Raw genomic sequence first — 17146 nt, forward strand, 5'->3', positions numbered from 1 at the left:
GATTTCTTATTACTTGCTTTTCACTGTAAAGAGAGAGAGAGAGAAGTAGAAATAGACTTTATAATAATATATGAAAGAAGAGAAAAATAGGAATATTTGTTATTGCTGTGTGTAAAAACATACGAGGATGCTTGCTATTTATACATGAAAAATGATACCACTTTCAACTTTCATTTATTTCCATTTGTCTTGTAAATGAATTCATTTAGTCTTGAGAACGAAATCCACCTAAGCCTTACGTGGTTATCCATGGTCATCCACTTTTATCACAACAAATCCCACCTTTTGATCCCAAATACATTTTATTTTTAAAATTTTATTTGGAATTTCAAATAAAATAAGCAACACTAATTAAAACATTTTTATTAGTAACTCTACTAAATGTAAACGAATTAATAAGAATATTAACTTGATTCAATTAATCTTGATTAAGCTGTATTTCTTATCATTTCTTAGTTTATAAAGATAAATTTAGACACAAAATGAAAAGTAATATTTTAAAAGTTTTATACAATTACAAAGTTAGAAAAACACTGAAGAAGGTAGAGCAGATTGAAAATAGAGCTAATTACATTGTTTTTGACTTGGTGTCATTGGTGAGAGGGTTTGGTAGTATTATAGCTTACACCAGTTTGATCACTATCAGTAAGTACATCAAATTCTCCAGTAACAAATGATTGATCTTTCTTCAAAATAGGGCGTCTAAGCTGTACATATCCACAGTACCCAACTTTATAAACTTTGGCATCTTTTCTGAACGAAGATACAGCCACTTTAATTCCTTCCCCTGCAATAATAGTTCAGCTTGATGGATAAACAAATCTCTCTTAAATGTAAACTATAAGGATTAGGAGAATTAGTTATTCTTTACCATGTGTAACAAACAGCATATTCTCAGCAGGATATTTATCTGCAAGCTCCTTAAATATGCGCTCATATCTATCCCGTGTTTCTTCAAACGACTCTTCCCATTGAGGCAGCTGAAAAATAAATAAACAAATAAATTCAGGTGAAGACTTACATGAACTTGTCTCTATATAAAATTATTAGTTGAGAATGGAAAGATGATTTTGATATATTTGACTAAATTATTATCTATGGAAAAAATGTATAATTTGTAATTCCTCTTGAGTGTTTACCTCTTTATCCACCCTTTCTGCGTTACTACTCAGTGTCCCTGTTGGGAACATGGCTTCAAGCTGTGTTATATTAAAGCCCCAATTTCCATCTTTAGGGGCAACACCGTTACGAAACGCCATCTTGTTCATCATTTCACACAATCCATATTCAACAGACACCTACAATTGTTAACGTAAAGGAGAGAGAATATTAAATTTCACGGTAGAATAAAGAGAGAAAATAGTGAACCATCTCTGACCTTGACTTCCGCGGCATCAACGGTGGAGAGAGCGGAGACGACTTCGGAGGCTGTCTGGACGCAGCGGAGGAAGGGGGAGACAAAGACCCTGTGAATGGGGTATCCGAGAGTGTCTCGGAGACTCCGACCCGTTTGGAATGCCCGAAGGCGACCCGCTTCGAATAGCGGTGGGTCCCAGGGACGGGCGGCCGTGGAGGCCCAGCATGGGTCGAAGTTGTCGAGGCGGTCAGCGTGTCTCATTACGACGACGTTCTGGTATGAAACGGAAGTGTGATCTTGGTTTTGCGTTGATTCCATTGTGTGTGTATACGTAGAAGCTAAAGAAACAGAGAGATATGGACAGAAATCGTAAAATGAAGAAACTGAAACCAAGAAATAAGAAATACGGACAAAGCTCTGTGTTTTCATGTGGCAGCTGTTGGAGTGGAAGTTGCAATGGAATTTCATGTGAATTTTAAAGTGTTTGCGTCAAAACAGATATTTGTAACAGATTTTGCGCTAGATACCCTATCAAATGCTAGAAGAGAGAAAATAGAGTATAAAAGTAAGTTTAGTATAAAAATGTGTAATTGTTTATTTAGATAAAAAATTCGCGTTTTCTTTTTCTAATTTGTCATTTTCCACAATTTCTCGAACATTGTTGTTTTTAATTTGCTTTAGCCTTTAAGCAGTAATAACGTTTGATTTGTTCTTTTGTGGTCTTTACGCGTAATTTCCTTTTACTTAAGTCCAATATAATAAGTACTACAGTAATATATATACTTTTGGTTGACAACCTACGACTAATCTAATCATAAGAATAAATTTATAAGGTGCGTGTGGTTCAAAAATCAATTTTTAAGAATAACTTTATGATAAGTTATTTTTAATATAATAACTCATTTTAATGATTTGTTTAAAAATAGTTTTAGGAATTCACGTTAAAAAATTAATGACTATATTTACTTAATAGTTAAAACATATAAAAAAATTACATCCAAAAATACCTGAAAATTCTATGCAAATGTGTCAATTTCACACGCACCCTAAGTATATTGCAGTTTTGCTGCTACTTATTGGTTGATTATTTCAAATGTAAGAGTAAATTAAGTGAGAAAAATAAATAAAGATAAAAATAATTACAATTCAACGCAACCTGCTGTGGACAATTTGCTAATCACTTTATGCTCCTGAAACAAAAATAAAAGAAAGTTGTATTAAAACAAGCGTATTACACGAATATCCAGGCAAAAATTTTTATATATGAATAATTTTAATGTGAAATATAAAAATATTTAATTATTTTAGTGTTTTACACAGTTGTGGTAGTAGCACAAAACGTTATTGATGTTTTGTAATAAAAAAAATTTTAATCATAAAAGAATAAAATATTACTGACGTTTTGTAATAAAAAATATTATTTTAATTATTAAAACACAAAACGTCACTGACGTTTTGTTAAAAAATTATTATTTTAATTGAAAAAAACACAAAATGTCACTGACATTTTGTAAATAATCATAGTTGTGTTTAACACACAATTTGATTCATGACGAAAGATTTCTCCTCTAATAATACAATATTAAAAAGAAAAAGTTCGAATATCCACAAATGTGGTTCGAAACTTGTTCGCACCAACTCGGCGAAATACTGAGAGTTAAAAAAAAGAAATAACAAGAACGGTAATTAAAAAATTTTTGAATTCCACACACACCTGGTAGCTTTCTTGCAAATTGGGAAGTAGCTTACACCTTAGATGATGATGAAGAGAGCAAAAGCGAAAGAAGCGAAGCATGACAATAAAGAAAGAAAAGAAGTGCGAAGATAGATTCTTGAGTTGTGAAGCTAAAATGGCGAAGATTGGAGCTGAGAAGGGTGTTGAAACTTGGAATAAGTGAAGTTGCCGAGAAAATAGTGCATGGGTCACGCTATCTTCGTTTTCCTTTCCTTTTGGGATAGTTGGTCGTAAAAGAGTTAAAGTAGTTGACTCCAGCATCACTTCATTGACTTTGACTACTGCCTTGCGCGTAGCTACCACGTTCATTCAATAGCTATAGCCTATAGGCAATAATTTGAAGTCTTATACTCTTACCTATCTATCTAAAAATAAAAATGAAGTAATCAACTATAAGTTAAACTCTAAAATAGTGCGTTTTACACTAAAATCGTCCTTGAGATTCTAATTGCACTAATTACGTCTTTGAAATTGAAAAAATGCACCATAGTAGTTCCTGACCCATTTTCTATTAACGACGTGATGACATGGCATGATGACGTGGACTGTAAGTGACACGTGTCACTTCATGATTTGGCCACGTGTAATGGTAGGATGATGTGGTGACCAGTGACACGTGGCATATTGACGTGGATAGTTGTGCCACGTGTCACAATGTTATTTACCCACGTGTCCAGTTGTGCTACGTGTAGCAACAGTATTCGTCCACGTGTCATCCATTATGCCATCGTTGTATATACACCAAATTAGTCCCTCACTTTGCATTAAGTGACTCATTTTAGTCCCTGAAATTGAATGTCGTACACCAAACTAGTCTCTTCATCAATTTTTCTCATTTTTTTCTATAAATTCAAAATTTTCAATATTTTTAAATGCATTAATTTCAATTCTATTTTTTCACACGTTCTTCAAATAAAAGTGTTTTTATAAAATATTTTTTCTCTTGCGAATACCCTATTCACCGACTTGGAGTTAACGTGAAGGCTTTTCAAGCACCTTCACTACCATCTCCAACCTCTTTCAATACTTTTATAAAATATATTTTTTTGCGGATACCTCTAATAGCCGCCGTCTTGGAGTTGATGTGAAGGCATTTCAAGCTTCCCTCATTATCATCTCCGACCTCTTTCGTCTAGACTGCAGAGATCAAAAGTGGTAGTGAGGGTGGTTGAAGTGCTTTCAATCTAGCTCATTTATACATAATGAAAACGTGTATTTCATAAGAAAAAAATATTTATTTTAATTATTAATTTCTTGTTAAAAACACATGTTTTTTTATGAAAAAAATGTCTAATCAATCATATAATTATTTTTTTATAATAACATATTTATATATTATAAAATTTACTAATATTAAATTATTAAAAAAATTATATAATTAAAACTAAAATTTTAAATTTTTTTATAAAAGCACTTATATTTAAACGATATATGAAAAAATAGAATTGAAATTAGTGTATCCAAGATATTAAAATTTTAAATTTAAAAAAAATGAGAAAAAATTGGTAAAAGGACTAGTTTGGTGCACGACATTCAATTTCAGGGACTAAAATGGTCACTTAATGCAGAGTGAGGGACTAATTTGGTGCACATACAACGATGACATAATGGATGACACGTGGACGAATACTGTTGCGACACGTGGCACAACTGGACACGTGGCCAAATAACATTGTGACACGTGGCACAACTATCCATGTCAGCATGCCACGTGTCACTGGTCACCACATCATCCTACCATTACACGTGGCCAAATCATGAAGTGACACGTGTCACTTACAGCCCACGTCATCATGCCATGTCATCACGTCGTTAATGGAAAATAGGTCAGGCACTACTATGGTGCATTTTTTTCAATCTCAGAGACGTAATTGGTGCAATTGGAATCTCAGAGACGATTTCAGTGCAAAACGTCAATCTCAGGGACCATTTTGGGGTTTAACTCAATCAACTATTAAGATAATACAAGGTGAATTTGGGATTCTCACGTAATCCTAGAACATAAATTTATCAGATTAGGATTTAGGATCCGAGACGAATCTTTTCTTTTGAACTGAAGTATCGACTTAAATTTAAACGAATTAAATTTATAAAAGATGAAATGAAGTTGATTGTATCTAAGTTTTTATCTTTATATAAATGTGTTAAAAATGTTTGTGTAGTCTATTTTTATTTTATATAAAATAAATATTTTGTTCAGTCTCTAACTTTTTGTCTAAAAAATATGTTAGCATTTTAATCATATTAAAACTCTCAATCGACTCTCATTCTAAAAGAGAAGTTAATAACTCGATTCCTGTAACTGATTTTTAAACAAACACATCATATAGGTAATCTATTGCTAACTGATTATAGAAATTGAGTTGTTCAAATCTCTTTTAAGATGAGGACCGATTAGAAGTTTCAATATAATAGGGGTGCAACATATTTCACGGACAAAAAGTTGGGAGTCGAAAAAAATATTTACTCTTTAAAACATTTATCTAATTTTAAACATTATTTATTTTATTCATGTGAATGTCCTAGCAATATTTTTGAACAAAAAGAATGTTAGGTTTTTTAATTGTTTCATAAAATTTGAAAAAAAAACCAAAGGGTTGGGCCACAACATATTAGGCTATTATAATTTTTTTTTGTCTATTAGGCTATTATGATTGAGATATATTTTTTTTTATTGTACATTATTTATTTGTTAATGCAACTAAAAATTCTAGACCTAATTTTTTAAAGTATTATAAATTAAAAATTTGAAATTAGAGTGTCAAAATTTTCTGAAATCGATGTACCCACTATCTTTTTGAACAATGTACAATGATTCATACTTAACTTTGACAGCACTTTTTTTTCATCTTTTTAATTTTTTGTGAATAATTAAATTTTCTAAGACATATTTAATAGTATAGTCTTAATATGAGCTTACATCAAAGAAGAGTTCTACACATACAAGTCTTTTTGACTTACAAGTCTTACAAGTTGTTATACATACGGGCCTTTTAATGCGTTATTCAATTTCAAAGTGCTACACTCAAAACGGTTCTTCTTATTCTTCTTCCTCTTCCTCTTCCTCTTCGTTTTTTTTTCGATTTTCCTGTTTTCAAAGCGCTACACTCAGAACGGTTCTTCTTCTTCCTCTTCCTCTTCCTCTTCCTCTTCCTCTTCCTCTTTTTTTCGATTTTCATGGTTTCTGAAATTAAGTTTTGAAACCGTTTTGAAGAAGAAGAAGCAGCAGAAGATGAGGAGAAAGAGAAAGAGTTCTGAATTATGCAACGAATTTTGGGTGTATTTCTTAAATCTTTTGAGTGTATTTTCGTAATCCTTTGGGTGTATTTCTATAATCCTTTTGAAGATAATGGAACTTCAGGAATACACCCAAACGATTACAGAAATACACCCAAATGAAAACGATTATAGGAATACACCCAAAGGATTATAGAAATACACCCAAAAGATTACAAAACTACACCCAAAGGATTTAAGAAATACATCCAAAATTCGTTAAAGTACATCTTATGCATAATTCAGAACTCTTTCTCTTTCTCTTTCTCCTCCTCATCTTCTGCTGCTTCTTCTTCTTCAAAAATGATTTCACCATGAAAAATCGACAAAAAAAAGAGAAAATAGGGAAAAAAGAACGTAAATGAAGAAGAAGAGGAAGACGAGGAAGAAGAACGTGCGGAAACGAAAGAAAAGAAGAAGAAAAAGAGTAAGAGGAAGAAGAATGTGCAGCAAGGAAAAGAAGGAGGAGAAAGAGAAAGCAAAAAACGAAAGAAAAGAAGAAGAAAAAGACGAAGAGGAAGAAGAATGGTTCGAAACACGTTTTGAATTAATTTTAATTGAACTTGTAAGGTTTACAAGCTTTAATCGCTTGTATACGAAGAATAACTCTACATAAAATTATGTACGTTTCTTCCACGGCAATAATAATGCACCGCGTCCTAGCTCTTCTACAAGTTTTTATTATAATTTTTTGACGGTCAAAAAAGGATCTGTTTTTAATAAGCTCAACTTTTTTGAGCTTTTTGAAAATACACAATAATTAATTTATAAATATAACTCATATGGAGGTTTAATAATAATTATCAATTTTTTATATTGACCACATATATTTTTAGAATTCATAATAGATAACCCTAATTTATTTTACCTGTAACCTTTGTTGCCTCTCTACCCACTAATCACCACAACCTACTCCACGATTAATCTGTTCTCTTCCGTGCATCAAGCATTCGTTGCCGGTCTCGAGCCCTCACCCGGCGTCAGTATCATCCTCTCTCTCTTCTCAGCCCAGCACCTCATTGTCTCATTCATTCTTAGTATCTCTCTTCTCTCTTCGTGTCGTTCATCTTCAGCCTCAGAGCGGTAGCGTGGGTCTCAGAGAGTCAATATCGTCGTCTGCGCCGGGGTGCTCCGTCTCCCCCTTCATCGTTCTACTTCCAGTGTTCCAATGGATCCTCAACCTCAGGTATGAATTTGCTTGATTTAGCTCCTTTTTTATCCTTTTATGTTCTGTTGTATGAATCTGTTTTGTTGAAGTCAATTCATTTCATTCAATTAGTTGTTTTGTTTTGTTTATTTTGAAATTTTTTGGGTTCTCTTTATGAGGGTTAAAAAATTTTGTTATTTGTTTTTATGATTTTGATTTCAATTTCTGAGTTTATGTTTCTGTTCATGATGTTATATTTTTTATTTGCTATTGCTGTTTGATTTCTGTTCATGATTTCAATTTCTGGGTTTATGTTTCTATTCAATTGTGGTATTTGTTTGTATGATTCTGATTTCAATTTCTGGGTTTATGTTTATGCTCATGATGTTCTATTTTTTATTTGTTATTGCTGTTTGATTTCTATTCATGATTTTAATTTATGGGTTTATGTTTATATTCAATTTTGGTACTTGTTTTTATGAATTTTTCTGAAGCTTAAATTTCAGGGGCAAATGATGATGATGAGGCAGAGTTGTGAACCATCCGTTGCATCAATCAAAGAAGAGTTTAAATTCTTTTTTTTGCTATTTTTATTAATTATGCTTTTGGAACATGTTTACATCACTCTGAATCTTAACAATTTTAGAACAGTTGAATGAGTTATTCATTTTTTAGTGAATGCACTTACCTTTGGATGATTGTTGCTGCTTAGTGTTTACAGCCAAGAATGCTATTTATTGATGTTAAATTGCTTTATAGGTTGCTAGACTTCATAAAATGAATAATATATAGTTGATTGTACTGCCATTTTAGTGATTTTTGGAATTTTGATTCATAGTGTGGCTTAGTTGGATCTATATCAAAGAATCTTGAATATATATGGTTGATTGTGCCTTAGGTATGGAAAAAGTTGGTGTTGATGGGAAACACAAGCTTGCAGATAAAGGTTTTGTTAGTGTCTTCGAATCACATTTGAGGGAACTTAATGCTCCATTTCATGAGGCTACTCATAAGGCTGGCTGGTTTTTTACTACAAACGAAGCAATCAAGTTATGGCTGCAGTCTAGGTGTTCAACTAAAATAGTTGCTGCTTAGAAACTTAAAGGTTTTTTAGGTGTTCTAACAGTGTCTCCCTCACTATTGATGGTGTTACTTTAGGGAGTCATTTGCCAAGTAGTTTTTATGCATTTTCCTATCCCCTCTGTAGAAATTTTGTACTAGTAGATTAGAAAATTAATATCTTTTAAATAAATTTTTGGATTTATTAGAGAAAATCGATGTATTTGAACAATTCATATATTAATTGAAAATACAGATGATAAAGTATTTTAGTGTCAAGAATGAGGTACGAAAGGACTTCTGATTTTAATGCCAAAAGGGGCTTCTGACTTTCTGTTAATAATAATATTTGAGAAGTAATGGACTTAGAACTTGAAATCTTATCTAAAGAAGCTCTCATATATATATATATAAGAAGTCAAAATAAGAATGAATTGTGTGTGATGGCATGCACGTTAAGAAGACCTTCAACCAAAAAATTGACCTAAAGCTCTTTATATAAGGGAGAGAGCTTTTGTTTATTTCATCATGCAGTAAGCACTATGGGAAAGTCTTGTATATCGAGGTTGCAGAAAATGGATGCCTTCTTTTCCAACTATTCCTGAAGTGTAGAACTATTGAGTTTTTGTAATTTTGGTCAACTATTAAGTTTTGAAAATTTGAATGATTCATTGACACATGTATCAAGTAAAACATATTGAAACTCCTTTTGCAAAAGCTTCTTTGCTTTAATTTTTTTTCCTGGTATCTGTTGGCACTCATGATAATAGTGCAAAGCTTATGTCTCATACACGTAAATTGACCTTGATCAAATTAGACCAAACTATTTACAACACAAAACAGAGTTTCTATTACATAACTTGGAACATTAAATTATGAGTTTCTACTACAAGGTCTCAATTTAAAATCCTTCTACAAAAGTCACCATTGGGATTCAACCTTCACCTAACTCAATTACTTTCATGTGACTAGCACAGTAGGAGCACCAGAAATTCTCAGGTAAAGTTCATTAGCTGGAATATCACCCATGAAATTTGCTAAAGTCAATGTTTGATTGAAGCATGACCACTTTAGTTGCATGAATACACTCTTCTTTCATGGACCAATGTGCAGTTTCTTCTCTTTCAATGACTTTTTGGCAGCTTCACACATAACTCTACGATGGCAATTAAGCATTCTGGCTTCCTGACATAAAGTTCTGGCAAACAAGATACAAGAAGGATGGCCTTAGAAAAAACCAAAATAAGAATCTCTATTTTCCAAACATAAAATAGAATTATATAAAAAATGAAACTTCATTAAAAAAATTAAAAAAGGGGGTAAGTACCTGTTTGCGATCCCTGAACCTAGGAGCAGACTCATTGAAGTGTGGCCTTGTCCACTGCTTCCTCCACCACCCTTCTCTTCCTCTTTGCCACCGCAGCTGCAACTCCTCCTCCACCACCATCGCCTCCTCCTGATGCTGAAGAGGTTGCTGGGACTCCACTTGCCACCGCAGCATCCCATTGGCAAAAGGCTCAGTCGCAGAGGAGGATGAGCCTTCAACGGCGGGCACCTGCGGGAACTGATGAGGAACAGGATGATGATTATAAAAAGGAGCAACAACGGTGATGTCGTCATTCGTGACGGCAACGCTTTTTTATAGGAAAGCCTCAATGGTCATTTTCTCGAACAGGCGGTGATTAGATTGAGGTGAGTCTCTGTCACAGTGGATTAGATTCATGTCTTTTCAAACATCATCGACGGTTTTGGGCGGAGGAGGAGGGGACGAAGAAGGATTTGAGGGATGAGAGGTGGTCCTTGTTGTGGTGAGGCACTGCGTCTGAAACAATTCAAAGGAATTTGAATGAAATTGAGAATTTGAGTTGAAACATATGAAGGTATCTGGTGAAGAAGAAGGTTGGGGAAGAAGCGGAGGATAATGGCCAGGAGGAAGAAGGCAACAAGCAGTTAAAATTAGCGTTTAGTTCTCAAATTTTACATGGGGAGAATTTTGAAATATCAAAAGATTTATATCTTTTGATGTAATTTTTAATAAATTTAAATAAATTAAATATAAACCATTAGATCGTTTATCGATCTAATTCAATGCTGTAAATTAAATGGTGCATCAGATAAGTTTAAAAGATTTGAACTGATTTTAGACAGACTCGTCAAAAAACCACGAAGGCTCATTCATAATCGAAAAGCAAGTAAAGTGACTAAATTTTCGTATCAGTCTTAGAGTTTTGCAATTTTTATTATTTTAGTCTATTAAATTTAAAATATATTATATTAATCTTTGAAATTTGGTTTTAGATAAATCTTTAAATTATTTTTTGCATTAAATCAATAAATAAAATGCTGAGTTAATTTTGATTTATCATGTTACATATAATTAAATGACATTGTTTGAAAAAATAAGAAAAATTAAAACGATTTAAATATCATATAAATTTATTTGTCTTTTTATTTTTATCTTGTCTAAGTACTAAAATAAAATAACATCATTTAATTTGTGTTAAAGATGATAATTCAAAATCAACTCAATACTTTATTTACTAATTCAGTATTAAATTTTAAATATCAGTATAATAAATTTTAAATTTAAAATACTAAAATAATAAAACTCATACATTAGAAAAATCACTTTAGAAATTTAATCCAACTAAAAGTATTATTTACCTATAAACTTAGATAAACAAAAGTTCCATAATTTTGAATCAAACTCCTCTAAAACAAATTTGATAAAATCAAAAAACTAAAACTTATTCATGTTTAAATTAAGATAAAAAAAAAATTCGCACATAAAAGTTGTAAACTTAATACTTATTAATTTTTTATTTTGTCGGTTTACAAAATTTTTGACGAGTTTTTTTTCAGAATTTTTGGTTATAAATTTGTTGGTCCATGGTCCAAAAGCATAAATCTATGACTGCAGTAGCCTGTGATTGACATGGAGAAGCGAAGGCGCATAGTTATTATTCCAAGTACAGCGTTTAGTCATTTTGCAAAAAGACTTGTCAACTTCTCTAGTGGCTTCCATGTCACACTCCTTTTTCCCACAATTATTGGAAATAACGAGTCTCCTTCCATCAACCATAAACTACACATTCTGTGCCCAGGACAAGATAGAAACAGCGAATTATATAGAAATTTTCTTCAACTACGTTTCACTAGTGGAGTCATAGTGAATATTTTAAGGGTAAACTTTAATAAAAGTAGAAATTAGGAGAAGAATGCAAACTTTGAAGGATCTTAGAATCAAATTCTAGCTCTATTTGCTGTCCATTTGACGAGAAATTAGGAAAACAGAAAGGTCTAACATATTTTCTTATATTTGTATACACACTGTTTTTCGGCTATTTTCTTAACTTGGTTCATGTTACAAGTTGCTATGATTCTTCGCCTAATTACTTGGAAATGGTAACTTTGATGAAACTTCTCTAAATTAAATTAATTCTTAAGACTTGTTCTTCAAAGTTTATCAATCATAAGAACTTTGGTTTTCATTTTCTTGCATTTGGAAATCCTTAATTAAGAACATTAAGACATATAGGACCCTAAGAAGTACCAGTTTCTTATTCAAGTTTAGCAGATAAAAATTAAAACATAATCTCTTCTAAATATTATTTATTCAAATAGTAAAATCCGAACTATATATTATCTCCTTTATTGTTGCTTGGTGTATTCTCTAGGGATCTCAGAAACTCTATTCAAAACTAAAGATTAAGTCTATATCTCTCTTAGCTAAGACCTCGAAAACAACTTTAAAACTAAATCTAAGTTTTCTACTAAAATCTGAGTCTCTGGACTAATTCCTTTCGCTGCTCACAGGATACAAGTCTCAATCCTAAGACCTGATAAGTTTTTAAAGTTTTTTTAATTTAAAAAATATATCTAAATATGATTCAAACCATTGATATTCTATCATGCTATCACCAAGAACATAACTCACATTTAGTTTCATCAATTTTGGCAAGTTGGGGTCCTAGGATCTTTTGACGAACCTGCTAAACAATTTTGATTTAAAACGCTACTTCAGTCCCGAACTTTGATCACACTTCTAAGAGTTCAAAATCACCAACCAAATCATTAAAGCTTCAAGATTATAATTTCTAATTGTACACGAAGTCGCTGATAGGAGTTGTGAGATGGATCTAAGATTCATCAGTCGAGACAGTGACGAGATTGGATTTTTGGAGTGGTCGGAGTAATACTTGCAAAGACACTTCGACACTCAAGTCAAAATAGATCTAAAAAGTACCTGGCTCGGATGACTTTCTGAGTTAGGATTTTGCCCCTAATGTGATGGCTACAGCATTTTTTGTGAATTTCACAAAGTATGTAATTCATGTCGTCTGACTCTACGCATTTGAGGAGGGACTGGGACAACCCTCGATCTGTATAGTTGCCCTGCTACTGTGTATACTTCGCGGCCTCCCATTTTATACGCACTACAGGATTTAAGTTGATTTATGGTGGATTTTTTTTTTGGTTTGTGGGGGTTTGAAACCCCCACCAAAAAATTGGTGGGAGTTTTCTAACCCTTCCAAATTTGAGGTACCACAAACTTATTTGTAGCGGTTTTACAGAACCCCAAGACATAATTTAGTGGCGGTTCTTTATCTGCTTTGTGGAGGTTTTGATTTGAATTTTTTTTTGCAATTTTTTAAAATTTTTGTGGCGATTTAAAATCCTTACAAAAACTGAATTTTTTAAAAAAAATTGCATCAAACTAAACGGTTACAAACAATTTAAAATTGAAACTAAACATATTTAAAAGTTATAAACTACTATTATTGATTGAAAAAATTACATCAATCAAACTAAAGATTATTTAACTTTAAAAAATTAGTAATTAGTATGAAATGAACAAAAATTTAAACAAATTACATTAATCAAATTGGTATGAAATGACAACTTAGATCAATTAAATTTACATATTTAAATCAAAATTTTCACTATTTAATGAAAACAATGGCAGAAAACATATACCAAGCTGAAGATGAAACAATGATTGGCAAACAATTTTTTTTTCAAATTCATTTTCAGTAACCGCATCCTGTCACAGAAAAGCAAATATAATAAAGAATAATTATAGGCAATGCTATATTTTAAAAAAGTGACAATGCAAAACAAGTTGCATATGGTAAAATGGTAAAATATATAAATTTGCAGCAGCTTGTGTTAAATTACTTTTACTAATTTCTTTAAGCTCTTATTTTCATTTTAAATGTTGTGCAGAATATTTATCCTATAATTAATGCTGCAGCAATGAAGTATAAAAAATGGGTTAAAAATTAAAGGACTTTGATATATTTCTCATTACTCTAAATTTTAGGGATGGTAGGATCAAAATGAAAAGAAGTCATCCATTCTGCAGACAACACAAGCTTAGAATATTTAGTTGATGATTCAGACGAGTGCATAAACTGGTAACTTATAGTTTAACAAATGATCTTTTCCACACCTAGTAAAAAGGAACAGTAAAATCAGTATTATGGCAACAAATCTAAAATTTTCATGTTACATTTGCTTCAAATAAAAATGGGGAGAAAAGGTTAAAAAGAATGCATACTTTCGATTGTTAGGACTTGATCTTGATGTAAAAAATCTCCAGATCAAGACATTTCAAACTAACTCCGCTGAGAATTGGTAATAAAAAAAATCACATCTTAAGTATAAAAATGATAACACATGAAATTTAGTACTTATATCAACCAAGTAAAAAATATCCATAATGTTTGAAAAGCCAAAGCATCTAGTGTGTTGCGACAATCGCCATACTATTGTCGCTGAACAAATTCAATCAAGAAAAGGAGAATAGCAAAACAATTAAATGAAAAAGGTGGAGAAAAATTCACAAAGAGATCTGAAGCCAAAGCTCTTGACATAAAATTTGGAATCCTATGAAGGCCCCAAGAATTTAGAAGCCATATCTTCAGCTCTTGACATACTATTTTCTTAAATCACCTTCTTCTTTCCGATAGAAATAACAAAAATGAGGGGATAATTTGTTTTTTCCAATCAAGGATTAATCATTCACATAAGTAGATAAAATATAATAACAGTTAAAATTTGTTATAATACAAATATATTGCCTTTAGAAAAATAGGAGACAAATTCTTACTATAAATCAAACCAAAATAATCAGTTCAACCAAAAATAAGATAATATTACAAACCAAAAAGAAAAAAAAAACCTTTAACATGTACTATCAACTTAAATATTAATAAGATTTATATAATCACTAACAACTAAACCACCATTATCACTAGTGCCAATCCATTGCCACCATCAATCACAGTAACTATAACATAGTTGGCATGCCAAAAGTAAGGCTAGTGCCATTGGAATAAGAATCTTGCTAGTTCAAGATATCTAAAAATGGAATAATATGATGGAATATAATAATGATCCATACTTGAACTTTTGCTATTGTACAAATATCTAGGAATGTCTTAATGGCTTTTCATAGCATTTTAAAGCCGAATCCAGCATTGATAATAAAGAGCTTATGAAGAGTCTGCAAGGTCATCTATTTAGCGAACTGTTTTATAATCAGTAAGTTCAATCTTCCATTTAAAAAGGAATTATTAGAGAGACATACATATATACCTCAGAATAGTAACTACTATCGATCTTCTAAATTTCCATAAAAGGTACCTTACTAGCTTTATAATTTGGAATCATTGAAATGATAGAAGCAAGTGAGAAAGTATTTGTATGAAACTGAATTAAACACAAATTGGAGTTAATAGAGAACTCAAATTCAATACACCTCCCTCACAAACACAGAGATTGTCTAAACAAATTTTGAACAGAAGCGAGTGAAAAAATTTAAGTCCGAACTAAACAAAAAAAATTAGGAAGAAATTCTCACTGCAATGAGTTGGAACGACATGAGAATCAGTTCCATGAGATTTAATAGCTTCGAACGCAGCTTCAATTGAAGCTTCCAGAGACTCCCGCTCTCTCACCTTCCAGATCTCCTCAGCTAGTGCCACCGCATCCGTGCTGAAACCTCGCTCTGAGTGCTTCAAGCCACTAGAGCAAAAGTAGAACCAGTGGAAGAATCTGTCGTAGAAGATGACGCATAAGCAGAAGATCTAAGCATTACCTCAACGATCTGAATGGAATTATCACTGAAATACTATCCCGAGAGCTCCACGAATTGAGAGGCTCCACGATCACCTCATCCTCCATTCATAACTCCACCAGTGACGTGTTGACGAAGGAGACAATGACAATGACAACAACAACGGCAAAGACATGAATGGCGGTGGCGGTGGCAATGACATTGAAATTCTAAGATTTCAGAGAGATCCTACTCTCTCTCGTCTTCTCTCTCGAAGCCCCGTTATGATTTTTTTTGTATGGACTGAGTGAATATTTGTTTGGGTTTGATTGTTTTATAATTGATTGGATTAGGAGTATTATAACCGTGGGAGTTCTTGTTAATTATTTAGGGAGTTTTATAATTTGTCACAAATAAAATATATTACGGAGGTTTTTAATAACTCCCATTAAAAAATTACCACAAACAAATAAAAATTTTGTAGTGACGCTTTGCCTCCTTTGGGTCTTCAGGTAGGTTTCCGCCGTTGAGGTACCGGAGGATTAGGAAGGTCCAGGAGTGATGATTCGTCACGGGGAGGTTTACCGAAGCTGAGGTCACAACGAATGGTGTCCTGACGACTTCTTGGATTAATGATCGGTTCCCAGAGACTGATTTGGTACTTGCTAGCTTAGAGAGCAAATCGGCTCTCATGTTTCATTCTTGGAGAATGTGTCGAACGATCACTTTGTCGAATCTGGCCGTTAGCTCTTTGACCTTGGATAGGTACTGTTGTAACAGAGGGTCCCGTGTTTGGTAGTCCCCATTCATTTGGAAGCTGACCACCTGAGAGTCGCTGCAGACTTCTAGTGTTCTTGCACCGACCTCTTTGGCCAACGTTAGTCCGGCTAAGAAGGTTTCATATTCTGCTTGATTATTGGAGATTGAAAACTTGTATTGAATGGATTGTTTAATAACGATCACGTTCGTCATTTTCCATGTCGTTGTTTGGGTGACCTTTCATTCTTGATTTCTCGTTGTGATCAGCTCCTAGAGGTCGCCTGGCTTGTGTGTTCTGGCTAGTATCGCTTTTTGGTCACGTCCCAGTCCTCAAGGTTTTATACTCTTTGATAGAGCTCTGGATTATCTTCATTGCTTTCTCTCCTAGTCCATCAGGCGTTTGGGATTGAGATGGTGCTCATCTTCTTTTGGCCGCTGCCTGTCGGGAGTTGGCTGGAGTGAACGGCGCTGGTTATCCTCCCGAGGGTCGGAGGGACATTGCTCCATGGTTCGACGTTGGGTTATTTGGGTCAGATCCATGGTGGTGGCTTGAGGAGTGTTCTTCGAAAATCTCCTTCATTCCGCCAAGACCTAGCGAATCCCCACAGACAGCGTCAATGTACATGAAATCGCTAGTACGGATTGTGAGATGGATTGGAGATTCACCGGTCGAGCCAGTGACGATATTGGATTTTTGGAGCGACGGGATGGGTATCTGTAAAGACACTTTGACGTTCAAATTAGAATGAATCT

The 17146-nt window shown here is 33.0% G+C and overlaps 1 protein-coding gene and 2 long non-coding RNA genes across 5 annotated transcripts; 1 reads left to right on the forward strand and 2 right to left on the reverse strand.

The window, feature by feature from the left end:
- Window positions 1-470: 470 nt before the first annotated feature.
- On the reverse strand, window positions 471-3309 carry LOC112697350 (uncharacterized). 3 transcript variants are annotated; one of them, XM_072197527.1, is made up of 6 exons: window positions 3072-3309; window positions 2501-2547; window positions 1379-1695; window positions 1140-1298; window positions 872-980; window positions 471-787 (listed from the first exon to the last, which is right to left on the reverse strand). In XM_072197527.1, the coding sequence occupies exons 3-6, from the start codon at window positions 1673-1675 to the stop codon at window positions 591-593; spliced, it is 762 nt and encodes a 253-aa protein (XP_072053628.1). In that variant the 5' UTR covers window positions 1676-1695; window positions 2501-2547; window positions 3072-3309; the 3' UTR covers window positions 471-590. The 3 variants fall into 3 exon arrangements, with proteins under 3 accessions (XP_072053628.1, XP_025606272.2, XP_072053629.1); XM_025750487.3 differs by having other exon boundaries at window positions 2514-2547; window positions 3072-3302; XM_072197528.1 differs by lacking the exons at window positions 2501-2547; window positions 3072-3309 and having other exon boundaries at window positions 1379-1995.
- Window positions 3310-7039: 3730 nt separating this feature from the next.
- LOC112697352 (uncharacterized) lies at window positions 7040-8853 on the forward strand. Its single transcript, XR_003151204.2, has 2 exons — window positions 7040-7554; window positions 8414-8853. It is a non-coding gene; the product is annotated as an uncharacterized lncRNA (long non-coding RNA).
- A 428-nt stretch (window positions 8854-9281) lies between these two features.
- On the reverse strand, window positions 9282-10600 carry LOC112697351 (uncharacterized). The gene is made up of 2 exons (XR_011862621.1): window positions 9902-10600; window positions 9282-9772 (listed from the first exon to the last, which is right to left on the reverse strand). It is a non-coding gene; the product is annotated as an uncharacterized lncRNA (long non-coding RNA).
- Window positions 10601-17146: the final 6546 nt, after the last annotated feature.

This window comes from Arachis hypogaea, chromosome 6 (assembly GCF_003086295.3).
Source record: "Arachis hypogaea cultivar Tifrunner chromosome 6, arahy.Tifrunner.gnm2.J5K5, whole genome shotgun sequence".
Lineage (NCBI taxonomy): Eukaryota > Viridiplantae > Streptophyta > Magnoliopsida > Fabales > Fabaceae > Arachis > Arachis hypogaea.